The sequence below is a fragment of the Lineus longissimus genome, chromosome 6 (genome assembly GCF_910592395.1).
Source record: "Lineus longissimus chromosome 6, tnLinLong1.2, whole genome shotgun sequence".
Lineage (NCBI taxonomy): Eukaryota > Metazoa > Nemertea > Pilidiophora > Heteronemertea > Lineidae > Lineus > Lineus longissimus.
In genome coordinates, this window is record NC_088313.1 from 18586179 (window position 1) to 18603158 (window position 16980).

General features: G+C 42.6%; 1 protein-coding gene across 1 annotated transcript; it reads left to right on the top strand.

Moving 5' to 3' along the window:
- The first annotated feature begins 1277 nt into the window (after positions 1-1277).
- LOC135488930 (repetitive organellar protein-like) lies at positions 1278-16306 on the top strand. The gene is made up of 19 exons (XM_064773892.1): positions 1278-1377; positions 3846-4073; positions 4365-4597; positions 4876-5073; positions 5294-5425; positions 5829-6137; positions 6395-6478; positions 6771-6932; positions 7116-7184; positions 8565-8589; positions 10860-10922; positions 11195-11340; positions 11541-11694; positions 12036-12566; positions 12848-13674; positions 13803-13910; positions 14224-14280; positions 14601-14927; positions 15111-16306. Exons 1-19 carry the CDS (start codon positions 1365-1367, stop codon positions 15681-15683), a joined length of 4239 nt encoding a protein of 1412 aa, XP_064629962.1. The 5' UTR covers positions 1278-1364; the 3' UTR covers positions 15684-16306.
- The last annotated feature ends 674 nt before the right edge of the window (positions 16307-16980 follow it).

Here is a 16980-nt window from a genome sequence, read left to right on the forward strand (position 1 = left end):
GACTCTCTTGTCTGCTCTGTTATGAGCTTTTCACTGGTTGTGACTATGTCCTGACCATCTCCTGTCGAAACAGTCTTGGTTGTGTATATCATGATGTGTGGACCATAACTGAGTGCATTATGATTGGCCAGTATCTTTCTGTCTGTGGGATGACGAAACAACCTCTGCCAGCTGCTTATCTATTCAGATTGTGAAGGCCTTGACACAACCGAAAAACTCTGAAACAACCAACCAACCCTTGGCGCTGCGAACAGGGGCGCGGCCAACTGACTGAACCTCTTCAAGCTGGTTATCTGGCCAGGTTGGGAAGACATTGACGCAACCTTAGGTCTCATAAGGGACTTTTTTGTATTCATGCGCGGCCTAACCGTAGTTCCTAAAATCATTGATTTCTCGATCCTCACAGTGTTAATTTAGCAGTTGTTTTGGCAGAGGCATGTCTTTTGGAGTTTCTGAAACCTAAAGCGCTACTCAATAGGCGGCTAACAAGAAACTACGCATTTACTGTTGTTGCCGACGTATGTGTACACTGAACTTGGAATGTGCGTCGGCCCCGTGTTGAAATGCCGTCCAGTGCCAGTTGGTGCGTTTTTCGCTGATTTGTGCAAAATTCAACATATCTCAAAAGTTCAATTGTTGACCCTCGATTTTTTTTTTGATTTTTGTGTAGCGTAAGCAACTGTCTTTCAGGGGAGAATGGTCACTGTAAGAATTATTCAGGAAGAAATGTATAATATTTGGGGGTTTTCGTGATTGTCAAGCCCAATTGGCAATATTGCCATTTGGGATGGTGAACAGAGCTAGGAGCAAATGCGACGCTTATGATTTATTTAAAGATATAAAATGCCCGATTTAACATCCTGCAGAATCAGGGGAATCGGGCGTTTCCAGTGATATACGACACAAATGGGTTGTCCTCATGTATTCACTTTGGAAACGCATTTTAAAATAGATGTAACGTCCTGTTAATGGGGCACGTCATCATCGCGTACATTTGGGAAAAACTCCCTAACGAGACCTTATATGAGCTATCTTTTTCCCATACATTGTTCTCGTGGTGTACGTAAAGTTAGCTAATACATGTAATAGTATCTAGAAACAATATTCAGTTAATGATATTACACTTTTTTTCATTATTGTTTGCTTGATATTGCTGTATTCTTAATTTTCATGAATTAATTTTGAGCATTATATTTACAACGAATTTATTATAACAAATTCAAATCAAAATTCACAATCACATGAAATGACACAGAAAGTTTAGTGTACTAATTGCTCGCTAGGTTCTTGCGTCCTCAAACCGACTGACAACTCTACTTTTTATATACTTTCACGCTGTCCTGGAGAAATCAAGTTGATTTTCAATGACGAAGACAGGTAAGATATCTTAACACGAACCTTCTCCACCTACGAAACCAATTATTAGCCCAGGAGTCGCTCGCAAAGAGGGTGAACATGTTGTCCAGTTTTCACATGTAGTGTGTCATGACTAGACTAGTGTATCGTGCATGTGTTCCGCGCATTTTACCGATCTGCGCTATCTTAAGATTGCGCTGCGCATTCTTAGGATCCTATAATTGCGCGGCAATCTCGAGATCGCGCAAGGGAGTTGGGGGGTCTTGCGAGCCAATGAACGAATGATGAATGATTGTCCTGCAAATAATATAACTGACTTATCATGTTCTCTCCGAGAATTTGCAACATCAGACTGCATAAATTATGATGAAATATATGAACTATGGGTTGCCATTCCAACAATAATCTTCCGCACGGCTCATGGGCTTGAATTTTGTGAAAAGTCCCATCAACTTCTGCAATGTTAAAAGAAAACGAGGACGGGAAACTTGGTGTGAAAGAAAATGGTGTCCCCTACGTACTACTATCACGAGACACTAGTCTCCCTTGTCCCACAACAACAGGTAAAACTATAGTAGTAGAATTCGTTCTATTGTTCAATGATTGTTGAGGGATTGTTAGATTTATGGTAAGGGCCGGTGTAACATCTGTGGTTGTTCCCCATGTTTCAGTGTTTCCAAACAATAGGCAGCTAGAGAGACCATGACTGTTCAATAGGAGGGATACACAGAAAAACTCGTCAATCTATTTTTGAGCGTTCCCAAACAATGAGGGGAAACACCCAAAAACAGAAACACTCAAAAACATTACACCGGGGTAAGGGGCCGTTCATAATCATCAATGTGAATAAAGGACACTTTGTGCGAAAGAAAATGTTGTCCCCTACGTTATTCATTAGACTATAATCCCACCTTTGGTGACAAAGAAAATGTCGTTCCTTGTGGAGAGTAAGTCATATCATATTCGTCAAAAAGTGTCATACTGAGATCTGTTCACATTATCAAAGGCATGGCCGCATTAATTACCACTGCTAATTAGGCTTCTGAGATGATGGTCAGTAAATATTGGTCAAAGTGTCATAGTGAGATCTGTTCACATTATTAAAGGCATGGCCGCCTTAGCGGCTTCTGAGATGATGGTCAGTATAAAATATTGGTCAAAGTGTCATAGTGAGATCTGCTAATTAGGCTTCTGAGATGATGATATGTTCATATTTGACTTGACACAAGCCAATTTTAGCACTTACTAATTATCATGATTAATATTCATTGATAATTTTTGGTGAAATGATCACTATGACAGAACGCTAATTTACATATAATTACCAATTACCAATTATCAATTATCATTAATTGGTGAATAAACTAAGTTCCATGACAATATTGTGCGACTGTAAGTGTAAATATCATAAACATTGTATTGTGTAATCATATATATCAAGGAAATGTAAATACTATTGGGATGTTATTATAAATAAAATAATTAAAAACGTATAATAAAATCTTAGTTATTAGATGTATCTCTTTATTCATTAAGTAAATCCGGATGCAAGATTACAACCAAATGTACTTGATCAATCATTAATTTTCAAAAGCATTGCTCTCAGGTTGGATGTCCATCAGCAAGCTGTGTTAGGGGATAACCTGAAATATAAAACAGTATTTATAATGAGAAGATAACATAAAACCTTACATGTAGGCCTAAGTGTCTCCCTTCTCTAACGAATGCCTGAGCATGGAGGTATCTTAATAATACCTCCATTACCTGCAGTTATCTTAATAATACCTCCATGGCCTGAGGTATGGCCTGAGGTACAAAATACAAATCAACCACTCTACAGTCAACTTTGGCCGGTATTAAATTAATTTACTTTCAGCATCCCATAGACAGTCACATGACAGTAATGTGACTGTTGGTGTAGCAAAAAATTAGGTGAAAAATAAAGCTACCAATGGCAATGCAAAGCTGAACATGTAAAAGTATCATCATCTCTAAAATGCGCAATCGGCAAAAAGCGCACGCTCACCCTTGCGCGATCTCGAGATTGCCGCGCAATTAAACGATCCTAAGAATGCGCAGCGCAATCTTAAGATGGCGCTAATCGGTAATTAGCGCGGAACACATGTATACTGTATTACATGTATTAATTAGTCTCATGTACACCATCCGGCGTGCATGCATGTAGTGGATGTACGTTTGACTGCTCCTTTTGCATTCAAGGCCTTTTCGAAGAAGACGAATAAGCACCAAAACAAATCAAATGCGCACCTCACATTTGATGATATTGGTCCTCGGCCAGGGTCCCGTATGTGTAAGGCCAGGGGTCACAGACATAGTCATGATAGTGGGTGACACTTAGGCCTATGGTATTGACTTGTCCGAAGTTAATTTATCTTTGCCTTTGATGTGTTCTGAGAGTGCGCAGTGCAGGAGAGCAAGAAGGTGATTGTGTTGCACTTTCTGATAATCAGTTTCTATTTTCATTGCAGAGCTCGCTGCGCTTTCAAAGCGCTCAGTCGATGACTTGAAGACGAGCTTAAAGAAGCTGGGCTGTTCTCCAACAGGCAACAAGGCGCTGCTCATCAAGCGTCTCTATTTGACAAACTTGTCGAAAAAGCAGCTGACGTCACTCTCTGAGTTATGTGGGACAACTGGAACTGATGACAAATCTCTTGTCCAGGGATTAGAGAAAGTCAATTTTGAGGATAGAATTGAAGGTGTGTTTCCTTACCAAATGTATTAGATGAAGTATACCTGCAAGTCTGCTTGAATATCATAGTGGATGCCTTCTCCAGAACAGCAGTATTGGCTCTGGCCTGGTGAGCCCAATATAGTGAAATAGCTGTGCACATCATGTAAACTCTCTAACTGAACATTGCTTCAACCTGTGGATGCGTGTGGTTACTGTTGACTTCCAATGCCCTTATTTATGTATCTCATAACCATTGACCGAAATTCTTGTTGTGGTTTGGTGGTGTGTTGTTAAAAAAGCTTTCTTTTCTGTCTAGAAGCCCTCAGTGCAAAAGAGTCGATCATGGTTGGTGATGAAGAATTTGACTTGCTGGACGAAGCGATCATCAATGAGGGCGATGATGAGTTCCGTGGTTCAGATCACGGGTCTGATGCGCAGGAGGGATCGAGCTTCGATGGTGGTCAGTTTGTGGTGTTAGATGATGTCGAGCAGGATGAAGGTTCTGGAGAGAATCTGGAGATAGATGAAGACGAGGATGGACCTGAAGAGGTGAGCACTCTGTCACTGGCAAATATTCCATGAAAAAAAAAGATTTTCGACAATTTTCACGCTTTCCCACTCAATGGTGAAGCACTCAAGCACTGACTCCAACTTGTGACTCCTTTCAGAGTGGAATCCTGTTGGCAGATATCCATATATACAGGGTGAACCCCACAGGTGAATCTTGCAAGTGCACTCATTCAGTCTGGAATATTCCGTCCTTTGGAATTTGCTATTGCCCTTGCCCTTGACTTACAAACCATGTATTTTTTTCCTCATTTCATCAGGTTGGTTTGAGCATTGCCACAGATGAGAATGAGATCGCTGAGATCTGGGCCAATGAAGAGAGGCGCAAAGCTGAAGAGGAAGAAAGGATCAAGGAGGCCGAGAGGAAGAGGAAGGAAGACGAGCGAAGGAAAGAGGAAGAGGCTGAAAGACTAAAGAAAGAGGCTGAGAGGAAGCGGAGAGAAGAAGAAAAGGAAAAGGTAAGGTTTAGTTTGGCAGCCATTTTGTGGTTCTTGGCGACAGTGGCCTCTGAGAAGAGGAACGAAAGAGGGAAATTCAAGCTGCTGTGTTGCAATTTGCTGTCCTCTCTGCAACGATTCCGCTTGAGGCCTGGTGTTATTAGACATGTGCTTGTATACCCTCAATGAGCAACGTGACTGCATAACTCAGACAAGGTTTTGTTTTCCTTCCGTTCTCAAGAAAAGAGAAGAGGAGAAGAGGAAACGTGAAGAGGAACGAAAGAGGGAAGAAAAGAAGAGAGAGGAAGAAAAGAGAAAGAAAGAAGAGGGGAGGAAGAAGGAAAAGGAGGAAGAGCGCAAGAAAGAGGAGAAGGTCGGTCTAATATTTTAAGAAGCTTTTGTTTTTGTTCTGAAAGTAGATACTTGACAACCCCTTCATCTTGAGCTCTTATTTTAGGCGATAAAAGTGGGCCATAGCCTGAGCTGCCAAATGCTGATGCTGGTCTTTGTGGCCTTGGCAGCCGCAGGATTAGAGGTAGAAATCTCGCTGGGCAGGGCTGGTCTATTGGAGGTTAATGATATCCTGGTCTAATGAATGGAGGGCTTTCCTACTTCTTCAAATTATGGGTTTTACACTGAACTTCATTTAGAACTGCAGAAAGATTTGCAGAATAATCCTTCTCCAAAATTAAAGTTGGTGATCCTTGAATAAGCTAATTTTGCTTGTTCGTGCCAGTCATGGCGCTTTATTCATGAATCCTCTATATTTTCTTCAGAAAAGGGAAGAAGAAAAGAAGAAAAAAGAAGAGGAACGAAAGAAGGAGGAACAGAAACGTGAAGAGGAGCAAAAAAGGAAAGAAGAGGAGAAAAAGAGAGAGGAAGAGAAAAAGAAGGAAGAAAAAAAGGAAGCTGAGAGAAAGAAAGAGGCTGAACGAAAAAAGGAGGCCGAACGCAAGAAAGAGGCTGAACGAAACAAAGAGGCTGAACGAAAGAAAGAGGCTGAACGAAAGAAAGAAGAAGATAGGAAGAGGGAAGAGGCAAAGAAAAAAGATGTGAAGATGAAAGTGGAGAAAGTGAAAAAGGAGGTATGTTGGAGGTCAAGTTTACACCACTTTTTGTGAATTGTGAATGTACTAACTCTCCTTCATCTTCTGCAAGGTTTGCTCTACAGTTGGATGTGTTAATCTCCTGAGAGTATTCCTCCTCCAAGATGGGATGAGCGTCTTTATTGGACGAGTTGAAATGACTCAAACAGATAATTGAAAGTGGCCAACAACTTGTTGGTTTTTGGAAATTGTGATATTTCTACATTGAGGTAATCTAATGATTGAAATCTTTCTAGGAGGAGAGTGCTAAAGGCAAAGAAACATCAGGGAAGAAACTGACTTTCTGTTCTGTGTGTAATATGTACTGCACAAGTTCTGAGGTAGGTCTTTTACTGCCTTTTGCCTTGATAGAGCAGACTATTGGTATCTGTGGTGATTGGCAATTCACAGTCTTCTTCTGATCATTGAGACACCAATTATTAATCTTTAAAGATCTAATATTTTGTCATTGACTTGTTAATATGTGGTAACTTCCAACTTTACCCTTTTGCTCCTGGTAGAGCAAAGGGACTCGACAAAACGAAACGCTCTGATTTTTCTAAGCAGACAATGTATCGGTTATAAATATTGTCAAAATGTAAAGCCTCATCTTCAGTGGCTCTAATATTTCAGGCATATGATTACCATGTGAAGGGTCCTATCCATCTAGACAGGCTAGAACAGAAGAAGCACCCGGCCCCCAAAGCCTCTGAATTTTCGAGCAAGAGTGTCAAGAATGAGAGTAAGGATAAAAGTCATCAAGGATCGCCGAGGACCAATATCATCAAATGTGAGGTGAGCACTCTGATCATTGCAAGAACTTGTAATGTCATGCTTTGCTGTGTCCACTTACTTGGATTGTGTCACAGAGTCACAAGGCTGTTATTTCTGTTTATCATAGAATAATCACGCACTTGACTGAAATACTGGTGCATCATAATGAAGTAGTTCTTGACACCAAATTTTTTTTCGCTACAGCTGTGTAACCTTCACTTCCCGAGGTCAGGATCACTGAAGAAGCACTTGACTGGAGAAGAACACATCAAGGTAGGACAAATTGTATGATCATGATTAAAGATGACATTTTCTAGCCACATGGAAGCCAAGATTCCAAGTCAGATAACTGAGACTGAGGCAAGCAATGATTATGGTGAAACCAAAGCCTATTTGATGCAGTATGTTTTTGACGTACCAGAAACAAAGAGCGATTTATTTGGTGATGGACATGGTTGGATATAGTTTGTAGGGAGTTAAAACATTCTCTATATCAGCATAATTTGACCCATTGTTGTTAAATCTTGTTCATGTCCCAGACCTTGGGAAGGTGGTTGGCTAACCCACTTTTGAATGTATGTTTGAGAGCAGTCTCGGAGTGATAGCATGTTTCCATGCAGCACTTGAGGGCGGTATCCACGATCACTCCAAACGAACGAAAGCTCTGGTTATAACAGGCAACATTTGATCTACATGACGGCAGCTATTCACCTACTGTTGATGGACATCCGTCTTGATTGACTGGTTGCTCTTGTGAACATGAAGATATGACTCCGGATGAGGCAGTTCCATTGTCATCCTGAAATACAGTCCACTGCGTCCGGAGTGTACAAGACAGATGACCTAATCAAGCTTGCAAGAACCTGGACTGATTGTGAACCGACTGGATGATAGTTTGACTTGCGACTGCAACATCGCACATTGGCAATGATGTTGGTGTATTTCGAGCCCAATCCTTAGACTAGAGAGAGGGAGGGAGTTGTTCTCAAGACCTTTACTGATGATTGTCCTGCACTACTGAAGCAACCATCTATTGAGATGAGAAGAAGGCATGACTTAGACTACAAACTCTTGGAGGTTTCCTGTCCACACAGAGGCTTGGGCCTGAGACATGATAGGAGGCTGGCGGACATACTTTGTGGATGTGTTGATGTGTCCATATCTGCCAATGATCGAACTCTGGACCGTTTATTGCTCAGCCGAGTAGCCGAGACAACACAATGAGAAGATGGCTGGTTGGAGAAGGGGCTGTCAGCTTAGAATGAATAACAAATTTCATTCCGTCACCATTCTACTTTGGGGTTGACTGCTTGTCTCCCCAATTACAGTGTGATTGGGACACTCAATGTTCTCTCTCATCACAGAAATTTGTTTCCAGAAGTATCTGTTTTTTTCTGAGCTAACCTACATGTATCTGAATTGTTAGTTTCAAGAGAACTGCACTCACTTTAACATATCTCAGGGTATTTGGCAGTGATATGTTGGAGGCAGGTTCATAGTGTTGCCAAAGGCTGTTCTGAATCCACCACAACTAACTTTTGAAAGGGTTCAGACAGACAGTTCCATAACCACTTACCCACTCATTATTGCCCTATTCAGAAATATGCTGGTAATGCCTTTAAAAATTCCCTTATTTTGTTTCTTCTTTTCTAGAATTTAAGGGCCATAAGTGGCAAAGGTAAGTTATTGAAGAGTTGTAGCAGTCTGAAGATCCTGAGTATGCGGACGGTTTTGGAGATCAAGACTCCAGCATGCTGTTGTCAGGATCAGTTGAGGGAAGACTTGATTGAAATGTTTCGGATATTGTTCCCTCGCTGACGTTGATATGCTGGTTCCACAACTAGATGTCACAGCCGTACTCAAGTCCATATGGTCTACGTCCACCACGGAGCCAATCATGCTGTGACTGCATTGCAGGTTTAACTTGCATGTGTGTTTGAAGCTGTGGAGATATCCTTCAAGGGATATTGTCGACACCAGTATCACAGAATGGTTTTAACTTGTCATATTGTCAACCATGGAAAAAGGTAGTATTCTACATTCGACACTCTTCTCCCAGATTCAGTGCGTTGCAAACTAACAGTCTCCATTGACTGGGTTCTGAAAAGGTTTGTTGCACATACAATAGACCAGTCAAATTGTACAGTTACCAAGTAGATGTTGACCGACCCTGGCCAAAGTACTAGAGGTCCTGTTGCAGTCTGTATGAGAGGTGTGTGTGCTGTTATATTACGGTCCATTACACGTGGCATTGCATTCTGGTATTCACATCAAATCTTTGAAATATGCCTTTGGCAGCATTACGTGGATTTTCCCTGTTGATACAATAGGTGTGAAATGAATGCTGTGTTGTTATTTAGTTGGAACTAGAGCCTTTGATAAAGTTGAGTTAAATGAAGTTATCAAGAAGATCATGGTGTCAGGAGATGACTCCTGATAAGCCCTGAACATTTTAAGAAGACTTGCGGGGCAAGCCCCATCTACTGTCAAATGCAGAGAAATACTCAATAGTTGAGCAGAGAATTAGTCACAGCACAGGCAGATGCATGCGAGAATTCAGGTCACGATTCCACCTGCATTTTGAAAGATGGGTAGAGAATTCCTGAGGGCTGCCTTTGAAGGTGACAGAAGTGTGTCAGACATCTCGAGAAGAAGAAGGCACAGGAAGACGATACTTCAATAAGTCTGGAATGTACTGACGGAACGCTGCTGATTCATTTGGGTCTACCCCTTGTGATAGCACATTCCTGGTCCGAACTTCCCAGAGGAAGGCACAGTCGGGATTCAATAATCTTCGTGGTGTGTGTTTTGTTGCCACAGATGAAAGAGAAGTTGAACTTTGCTCCAACCTGTGTTGTCACAGTTTATCAGTTCAGAGCTTTACCTTAGGTAGACTTCAGACACTCGACAAAGGACACTTGGAGCTGGTCAACAGATTCCATGTTGATGGCCCTAAGATTTTTCCGAATCAAATCTGGTTTCTACCATACTGCCAAAAAGAGGAACTCTGTGATTGATGAATGTCCAGTCGTGATAAGCTGTGAACCATTCCAAGGCTTTCTCTTGTGGAAGATGAACCCTTGAATTGTCCCTGCTCAAAGTCATCATTCCTGCTGTGGTGTAAAGTTGCTGATGTTCAAGACTTCAGGGATCCCAGTACCAGGGCCACGTGGCAAGAGTGTGAGGATGTTGATCTGAGAAGAGGCCCGGCTTCCATTCATTCCTGTCGGCGATACGAGATGTGTTTTCTCCAGACCCTGTTGGAGCCCCCGCTCAGTCACTGGCGAGAACTGATGTGCACCTATACATGAACAGAACTGTAGACCATGGTTGGGTCTCGTCTTCAAGAATTGTGAGAAGCAAGACAGAAATTTGATGTCAATCATTCAGTGGAAACATGTTTACAGTAATCGAAGTCAAATTGATCAGTATCAACGGCATGCTGCTGTTTCATCAGTTGCATTGTACACAATTGCAGTATTGTCAGATTCAAGAAAAGCAAGACATGTACTTTCTCCTGTTGGTAAAAGTGTGAAGCTTCAGGTAAACTAAAATTAGGCTCTGTGAATACAGGGGCTGTTATTCTTCCACAAAGGCTTTGAAAATTATGTTATATTTTGAGTAGATGCCAATTCTCTCATGTGGTGAAAACTTGTCTGCAGGATAGGTAAGCTGGACACTGCAGCTGTTGAAAGTTCTTCTTGAGTCAAGAATTAAACAAGTACAATTCAAGTCTTGGATTCCAGTTGTTTGTCCAGACTAATTGATTAAGATAATGTTGTAATATGAGAGTCACAATCCTTGCTTCGTTAGTTCTTCTGCTGCTAAGAATTTAACATTGAGACAACCCAGCAAAAATTAAGAAGTGGGTTTCCCATGATTGATCATTCTTGCTATGTTTTATGTTTTGAGCCAATTATTTACAAATCTCTTCATCTTCATTTAAAGGTAAAAAGATCACTGATATCTTGATCAACTTGGACTTGAGGAACCATCCAGAACCACTCCTGGGTAAGTCTTCTTCAAACTGTTATCATCTTAGAATTCAGTAGTTTGCTGTTTAAAAGCCAGGTAGCCAAAGGACGTCGCTCCACACACTCACTCACAGAGGGATGCATTGGATATCATCTGTGTTTAACTTTGGGGACCATATGGCTGGGTCCCTTGCACATTTCGGACTGATCTGCTTGCAGTGATATTCGCAGTGAACCAGCCTGGTCAAGCCCTGTTGTCATCCGCAGTTAACAATAACATACTATGCCCTTTGTTAAAATCTTCTTCAGGTTTGGACCATCTGGTCGAGCGAGTGATGGACCTCCAAAACAACCTGTCGATTGTGTATGCCTGCAAGCTGTGTGGTAGCCAGAAGATTAGTGAGCGAGACATCTTCCCTCACACCAAGGGCCTGAGGCATCGACTTAACTACTTGGTGAGTTCTTCTTTGGCAGTGTTAGTTCTGTACCTGAATGAGTTAATATTCTCAAGAGAGCGTTTCTCCTTTGAGGCAAGATTAGCATTTTTGAATGCTGCTACGGTTTGGTACGGCCTAATGCTCAGTGAGAGTCCATTGCAGGCTTCTCACTCTCCAGCCCAACAGCTTTTCTTCATCCAGGATATAAACTTTTGCAGGAGAAATATTACCCGAGTGACTTCTCAAAGGCGATGCAGGAGCCTGAAACTGAGGGGCTGAGGGGAGCATTCGTGAAGGACTGCGCACTGGAAATCGAGAGAACAAAAGGTCGCGGGAAGGTGACCACTTTACAGTTGGTGAAGGAGAGTGCAGGTTGGTAGTTTAACATGTCTGACCAGATTACTTCAGAATGCAGGTGATATCAATAATCATCAGGCTTACAGTAGATTTTGAGAGCACATGCATCTGTTGCTGAAATTAAAATCCAAACTGTAATTTTGGCGCAGTGATTTCATAGTGAACTATTCAGTACATCTACTGAAAAATCATGAATATTTGTATTTCTGGGAAACCGCAAATGATAACATGAAATGAAACTTGTCTGGAACAGCAGATGTGACACACCTAAAGTCTGATTCTGTTCAGGCTGTTTTCAGTCATCAAGACAGACCGTCTATGGCCATACCTTCATTCTCCTGTTACTGTTTTTTTAGGAGAAAACACGGGGAAGGTCTCGAGTTCTCATGCCAGCAAGAGTAAGAGTAGCGATGTGAGTAAGACTAAGAGCAGAGAGGCCAGTAACCAGGGGCCGACCCGGAGATCTGGTGATCGGGACAGGCGAGAGCGTAGTGGTGATCGTGGAAGAGGTGAAAGACCGATTGTCATGGATCGGCGATCTAGTACTCGGCGCGAGCGTGATCATGATGAGAACACAAAGAGAAGACAGGGGCAAGATGTTAACAAAGGTGGTGATGGAAGACAGGGGGGTCGACGTAACACAGCAGAGAGGTCAGATTACTGGGGTAGTCCGAGACAGGCCCAGGGAGGATATCGTGAGGAACGTCTCGCAGGATTTGATCAGCTGGAGCGTCAAGTCAGTGGACGCTTCCCGGATGAAGATGACTCCTTGATGTATCAGGATGATTTTGGTGTCAATCGAGACCGAAGTAGGAATCGAAACAGTGCAGTGATGGAGAGAGGCATGATGCATAGTCTAATGAGCGATCATCCGCGGGATGACTTTCGTAAGTCTTTCTCCAACACTCCTTATTTGACAGTGTTCTAAAACACTCCGGTTGCAATGTAGCATTGTTTTCAGTGTGACGTACATGTACATTTCACCTTGTTCTGGCTTCAGCTGTTTCGGTTGGTTGGTACAAAATATGGCAGTGGTCAAAACCTATTTCTGTGTTTAGTTTAAGGAGTTTTAGAATAGAAATAGCTGTCTCACAACTGGTATTGTTTTCATTGCCCTGGTCATTTGATCAGCTTTGTTCAAATGTTGGTGTTTGTTATTATTTTATAGGTGATAATTACAACGACGAGGATATGGATATGGAGTACGCTGAAGAAGTTGATGAGATGGACCAAGGAGTCGACAGACGGCTGGTTGTTCCAAGGACTGATCCAGAGGTTAGAGATGAGTTCAAACGCACTTGGATAAGGGAGCGAGAGCAAATTGTAAAGAAGCAAGCTTTGATCATGAAGATGGGCATGGCTCTTGGTGGGAAGTCCGCATTGGGGGTTGGTGACCAAGGAGTTGGAATGGGTTACCGAGGAGTTGGAATGGATAACCAAGGAGTCGGAATGGGTAACCAGGCAATGGGAATGGGTAATCGAGGAATGGCAATGGGTAACCAAGGTATGATGCCTGGTAACCTGGGGATGATGGGCATCAATGCAACAGTCTCGAGTACAACCGATATAGAGCGAGGTGTTGTTATGGGGCGCCAAACAAACCAGGGAATTGGTGGGAGGAATCTGAGCCCAGGCAGGAATCAGGCTCAAGGTATGGCCAACCAGGGCAGGGGCAATCAAGGTTACCAGAACAGAGGTCCTGGTAATCAACAAGGAAGGAACCAAAGCCAGAACAAGAAAAACCCAAATTTCAACCGAAATCAAGGTGGCAGCAACCAAGGCATGAATCAGCAGAAACAAGCTACTGGTCCAGGCAACAGATCTGGTATGAACCAATATGGTCAGGGTCGTGCAAGTCCTGGGCAAGCTGCGATTGGTATCCAGGACCAAGGTTTGAACCAGGGAGGAATGGACCACCGTGGGACAAAGCGAGCATATGGTGGTGATGACACACCGAATCAGTATGGGAAGAGACCAGCCCAAGTGAAACAAACGGTAAGAGTTGTGGTATCCAAGTCACGAGAAAACCTCTTTACTCGGGGAATGGAAATAAGGGCGTCACGTCTACGGAATTTCCTTGTAGTAGGTGTCATGTTTTATTATTGGGTTATTTTCTTTTTAAGCCTGAGTTGAATCCACCACGCAATCACCTGAAGAAAACATGTTTTGAGTGTGGACGATTTGGGCACCTGGCACGTGATTGTGATCAGAGACAAGAAAAGGTAGAAGAGGTGAGAAAGGATCCTTTGATTACATAACCAGTGGGGCCCTTACATCGTATCAGTGCCACCAAGTATACTCACTTACATGTAAAAGATGAAGTTCTTGTGAATTTGTCTATTTTGATTTGATTGACGGACTGAGGGATCACTTCCAATACATGAATGATCGGTCACCTCGAAGATATTAGGTCAAATGTTGAGTTGTTATGTATGTGATGGATTGGCTCCTGTGTTCTCCACTTGGTAGTGATTGGGATTCGTCTTGGCCTGAACCATTTACTACCAGTGTTTAGCCTCGAGTATGCCTGTTTTCCATTTGCAGAAACCAGAAGAAGAGGTTGATCTCAAGAAACAGCTTGCCGGGATGATAGAATCACTGGTATGTATTCAGGTCGTTGGTTTGAGTCTACCAGGAAGCCCAAGAATGAGCACTCGCGTGTTGGTGTATGAACTGAGTTACATAACTTCTTGGCTCCGTCCGAGGTCTGAGTGAAATCCTTCAACGTTGTAAGATAAAAATCAATAAGGTTTCTGTGAAACTTTCAGTCAAGGTCCCTTGTGCCTGGTGTCTTCATGGCAATTTGATCCCATAACCAGGCCTCTTGGACTGTATGTGATCAATGAGTGGGTCTTCTGAAGCAAATTTGCCCCTTAACCTTCTAAAGCTACTAATCACCCGTTTTCACCTTAATTTTCTAGTCCGAGAAAGATACGAAGCTACTCCTAGAGATTACGGGGACCGTTGCTAAGAAGCAGAAGGTAGAGCAGGCACGGCACCAGCAGCAACCGCAGGGAAGGCAACAACAACAACAACAACAACAAGGCAGACAACAACAACAACAACAACCGTTTACCAGACAACAAAAGAACGAACATCATTATCTGAAAAGAAAAGAAATACAGTCTAAACAAGAACAGCTACAGGCTAGACAACAACAACCAAGGAAGCAAGAGTACACACCAAGGTTGAAAGAGGTCGCTTCGGCAAAGCCAAGCTTCAAGAGTTATTCTACTTCAATCAATGAGGTATGTGTACTTAGATATACTGGCACATCTAAGGGTGATAACTTACAAACAGGATCACGAGATGATAGTTGTCCTTTTGAGATTCTAGACTCACTTGCATTTGATGAATATCAGTGCTTTGTCAAGTGGCACCAATGTCTCACACTTAATACTTACTATGATATCGTATTTTCCTTTCCACAGAGTGCCATGCGTGCAGCGAGTCAGCTGTCTGGAGCAGGTATGCAGCAAGCCCAACCAAAGGCATCCTTCAGCTTGTTGGGTGGCGTAAGTCTTCAATCTGGCCAGCCGCTTGGCATGGGATCACAGTCGTTCGGCCAGTCCTCACAATCGTATGATCATGGGGCCAGGAACTTTGGCATGTCATCTTCCGCGGATGATCGTGGGGCCAGGAATTATGGCATGTCATCTTCCATAGATGATCGTGGGGCCAGGAACTACGGCATGACGTCTTCCATAGATGATCGTGGGGCCAGGAACTATGGCATGACGTCTTCCATAGATGATCGTGGGGCCAGGAACTATGGCATGACATCTTCTGGAGGCGATCATGAGGCGAGGAACTACAACATGTCTTCCTCTGGCATGTATACCGGTGGAGGTAGTGGGATGACTGGCATGGGAGGTCTCGAATCATCATATCTCTCTGACCCTCATCACAATGTGTCTAGTTATGGAAGTCAGCCGAGAGGGGGAGCCAAAAGTAGTATGGGTGGCAACGTGTCTGATTGGCAGCGAGATATGGACAGGTTTTAATATGATCATGTTGAACACTTTGTATTGTGATGGCGTAGATCATGAGGTTGATGACACCTTGATGTTGGCTTGTTCTTGTATCCACTGTGAACATGAACTACATGGCCTTGGGCATAAGGATGAAAGAGGTCAGAATTGAGGCTGACCACACTGATGGTTTTGTTTTTTAATGTTGTATGCACATGTGCGTGTCCCTGCACATGCTTAGTGATACACGAAATAAATCCTAACGCATCGTTCTCGAGAGCTATTTTGATGCAGGTTTTATAATCAAAATCAACTAATATTATCAAGTGAAACATTTTAAATTCCATATGTAAGAATTAGTGCTTAGCTTATTTGAGAAGCAGAGGAGACGCCATTGTTGCTAAGACTTGTATTTGATGTGTTTAGATGTATCATTCAACTGCTCTGCTTGGTGTAATATTAAATGTAAACTGAATAGATGGGCAATTGTGCCAGTGAATGACTAAAAATGTCCAAACTAAATTCCAATGACTGATGTCAAAATATTTGGAAGTATGACTTCTATCGCTTTTATATGGGCGAAATATTGCATTTATTAGTTCTTTTCTGTATAGATGATGTTTGTACAAATAAAGGTATCGCAGTGATTTGTAAAATGTTGTTCCTTTTTGTTTTGGAGAGAAAAGGGTGAAATTGTGCTAGAGGGTGTGTCCATACCTTCTAAGGTGCCTTGGTCTATGAACAGTATTTGACATGGAAAAAAGTTTCTTGAAATGTCATTGCCTGGTTGTGACATTGTCCCTGGAACATCGATACTTCAAAACTACCTCAGAAGATGCCATCGAATTGTTGTCCCAATGAATTACCATGCACCCTGACTGCTGTGGACCCAGTGCAGCAACGAGGGATATCACCTGCTCTGACACTCCTAGGACCTGACGTTTTAATGCTGGATGTCAAACCTAAATGACTAGGTACCAGGTGTGGTTGTGATCTTGTCCTTGATGGAATGGCTAGACTCAAAAACCAGTCCAGACCCTGTGCAGTATAAATGGCCTCACAACATAAAGAAAGATTTCAACGCTCTCGGCCCTTTGAGCACAACCTGTCGTCAACATTGTGACTGTCGCACACGTGGACGAAATGGCAAAAGGACAATACGTCCCCATCCTGAGATTCATACCTATTTCACGCGTACCTCACCATTGGCATGGGCATACCTGATTAGTTATTCAGTAGGTCCTTGAGACGATTCCATTGTGACAGGTTCAAGCTTATCTATCCTTGATATCCAATTAGGTTTCATATCATCTGCCTTCCCGTACATACC

Coding starts and splice junctions, on each gene's coding strand:
- LOC135488930 (XM_064773892.1), top strand. Junction 4,598..4,875: donor ACGAGGATGGACCTGAAGAG/GTGAGCACTCTG, acceptor TCATTTCATCAG/GTTGGTTTGAGCATTGCCAC. Junction 5,074..5,293: donor GAGAAGAAGAAAAGGAAAAG/GTAAGGTTTAGT, acceptor TCCGTTCTCAAG/AAAAGAGAAGAGGAGAAGAG.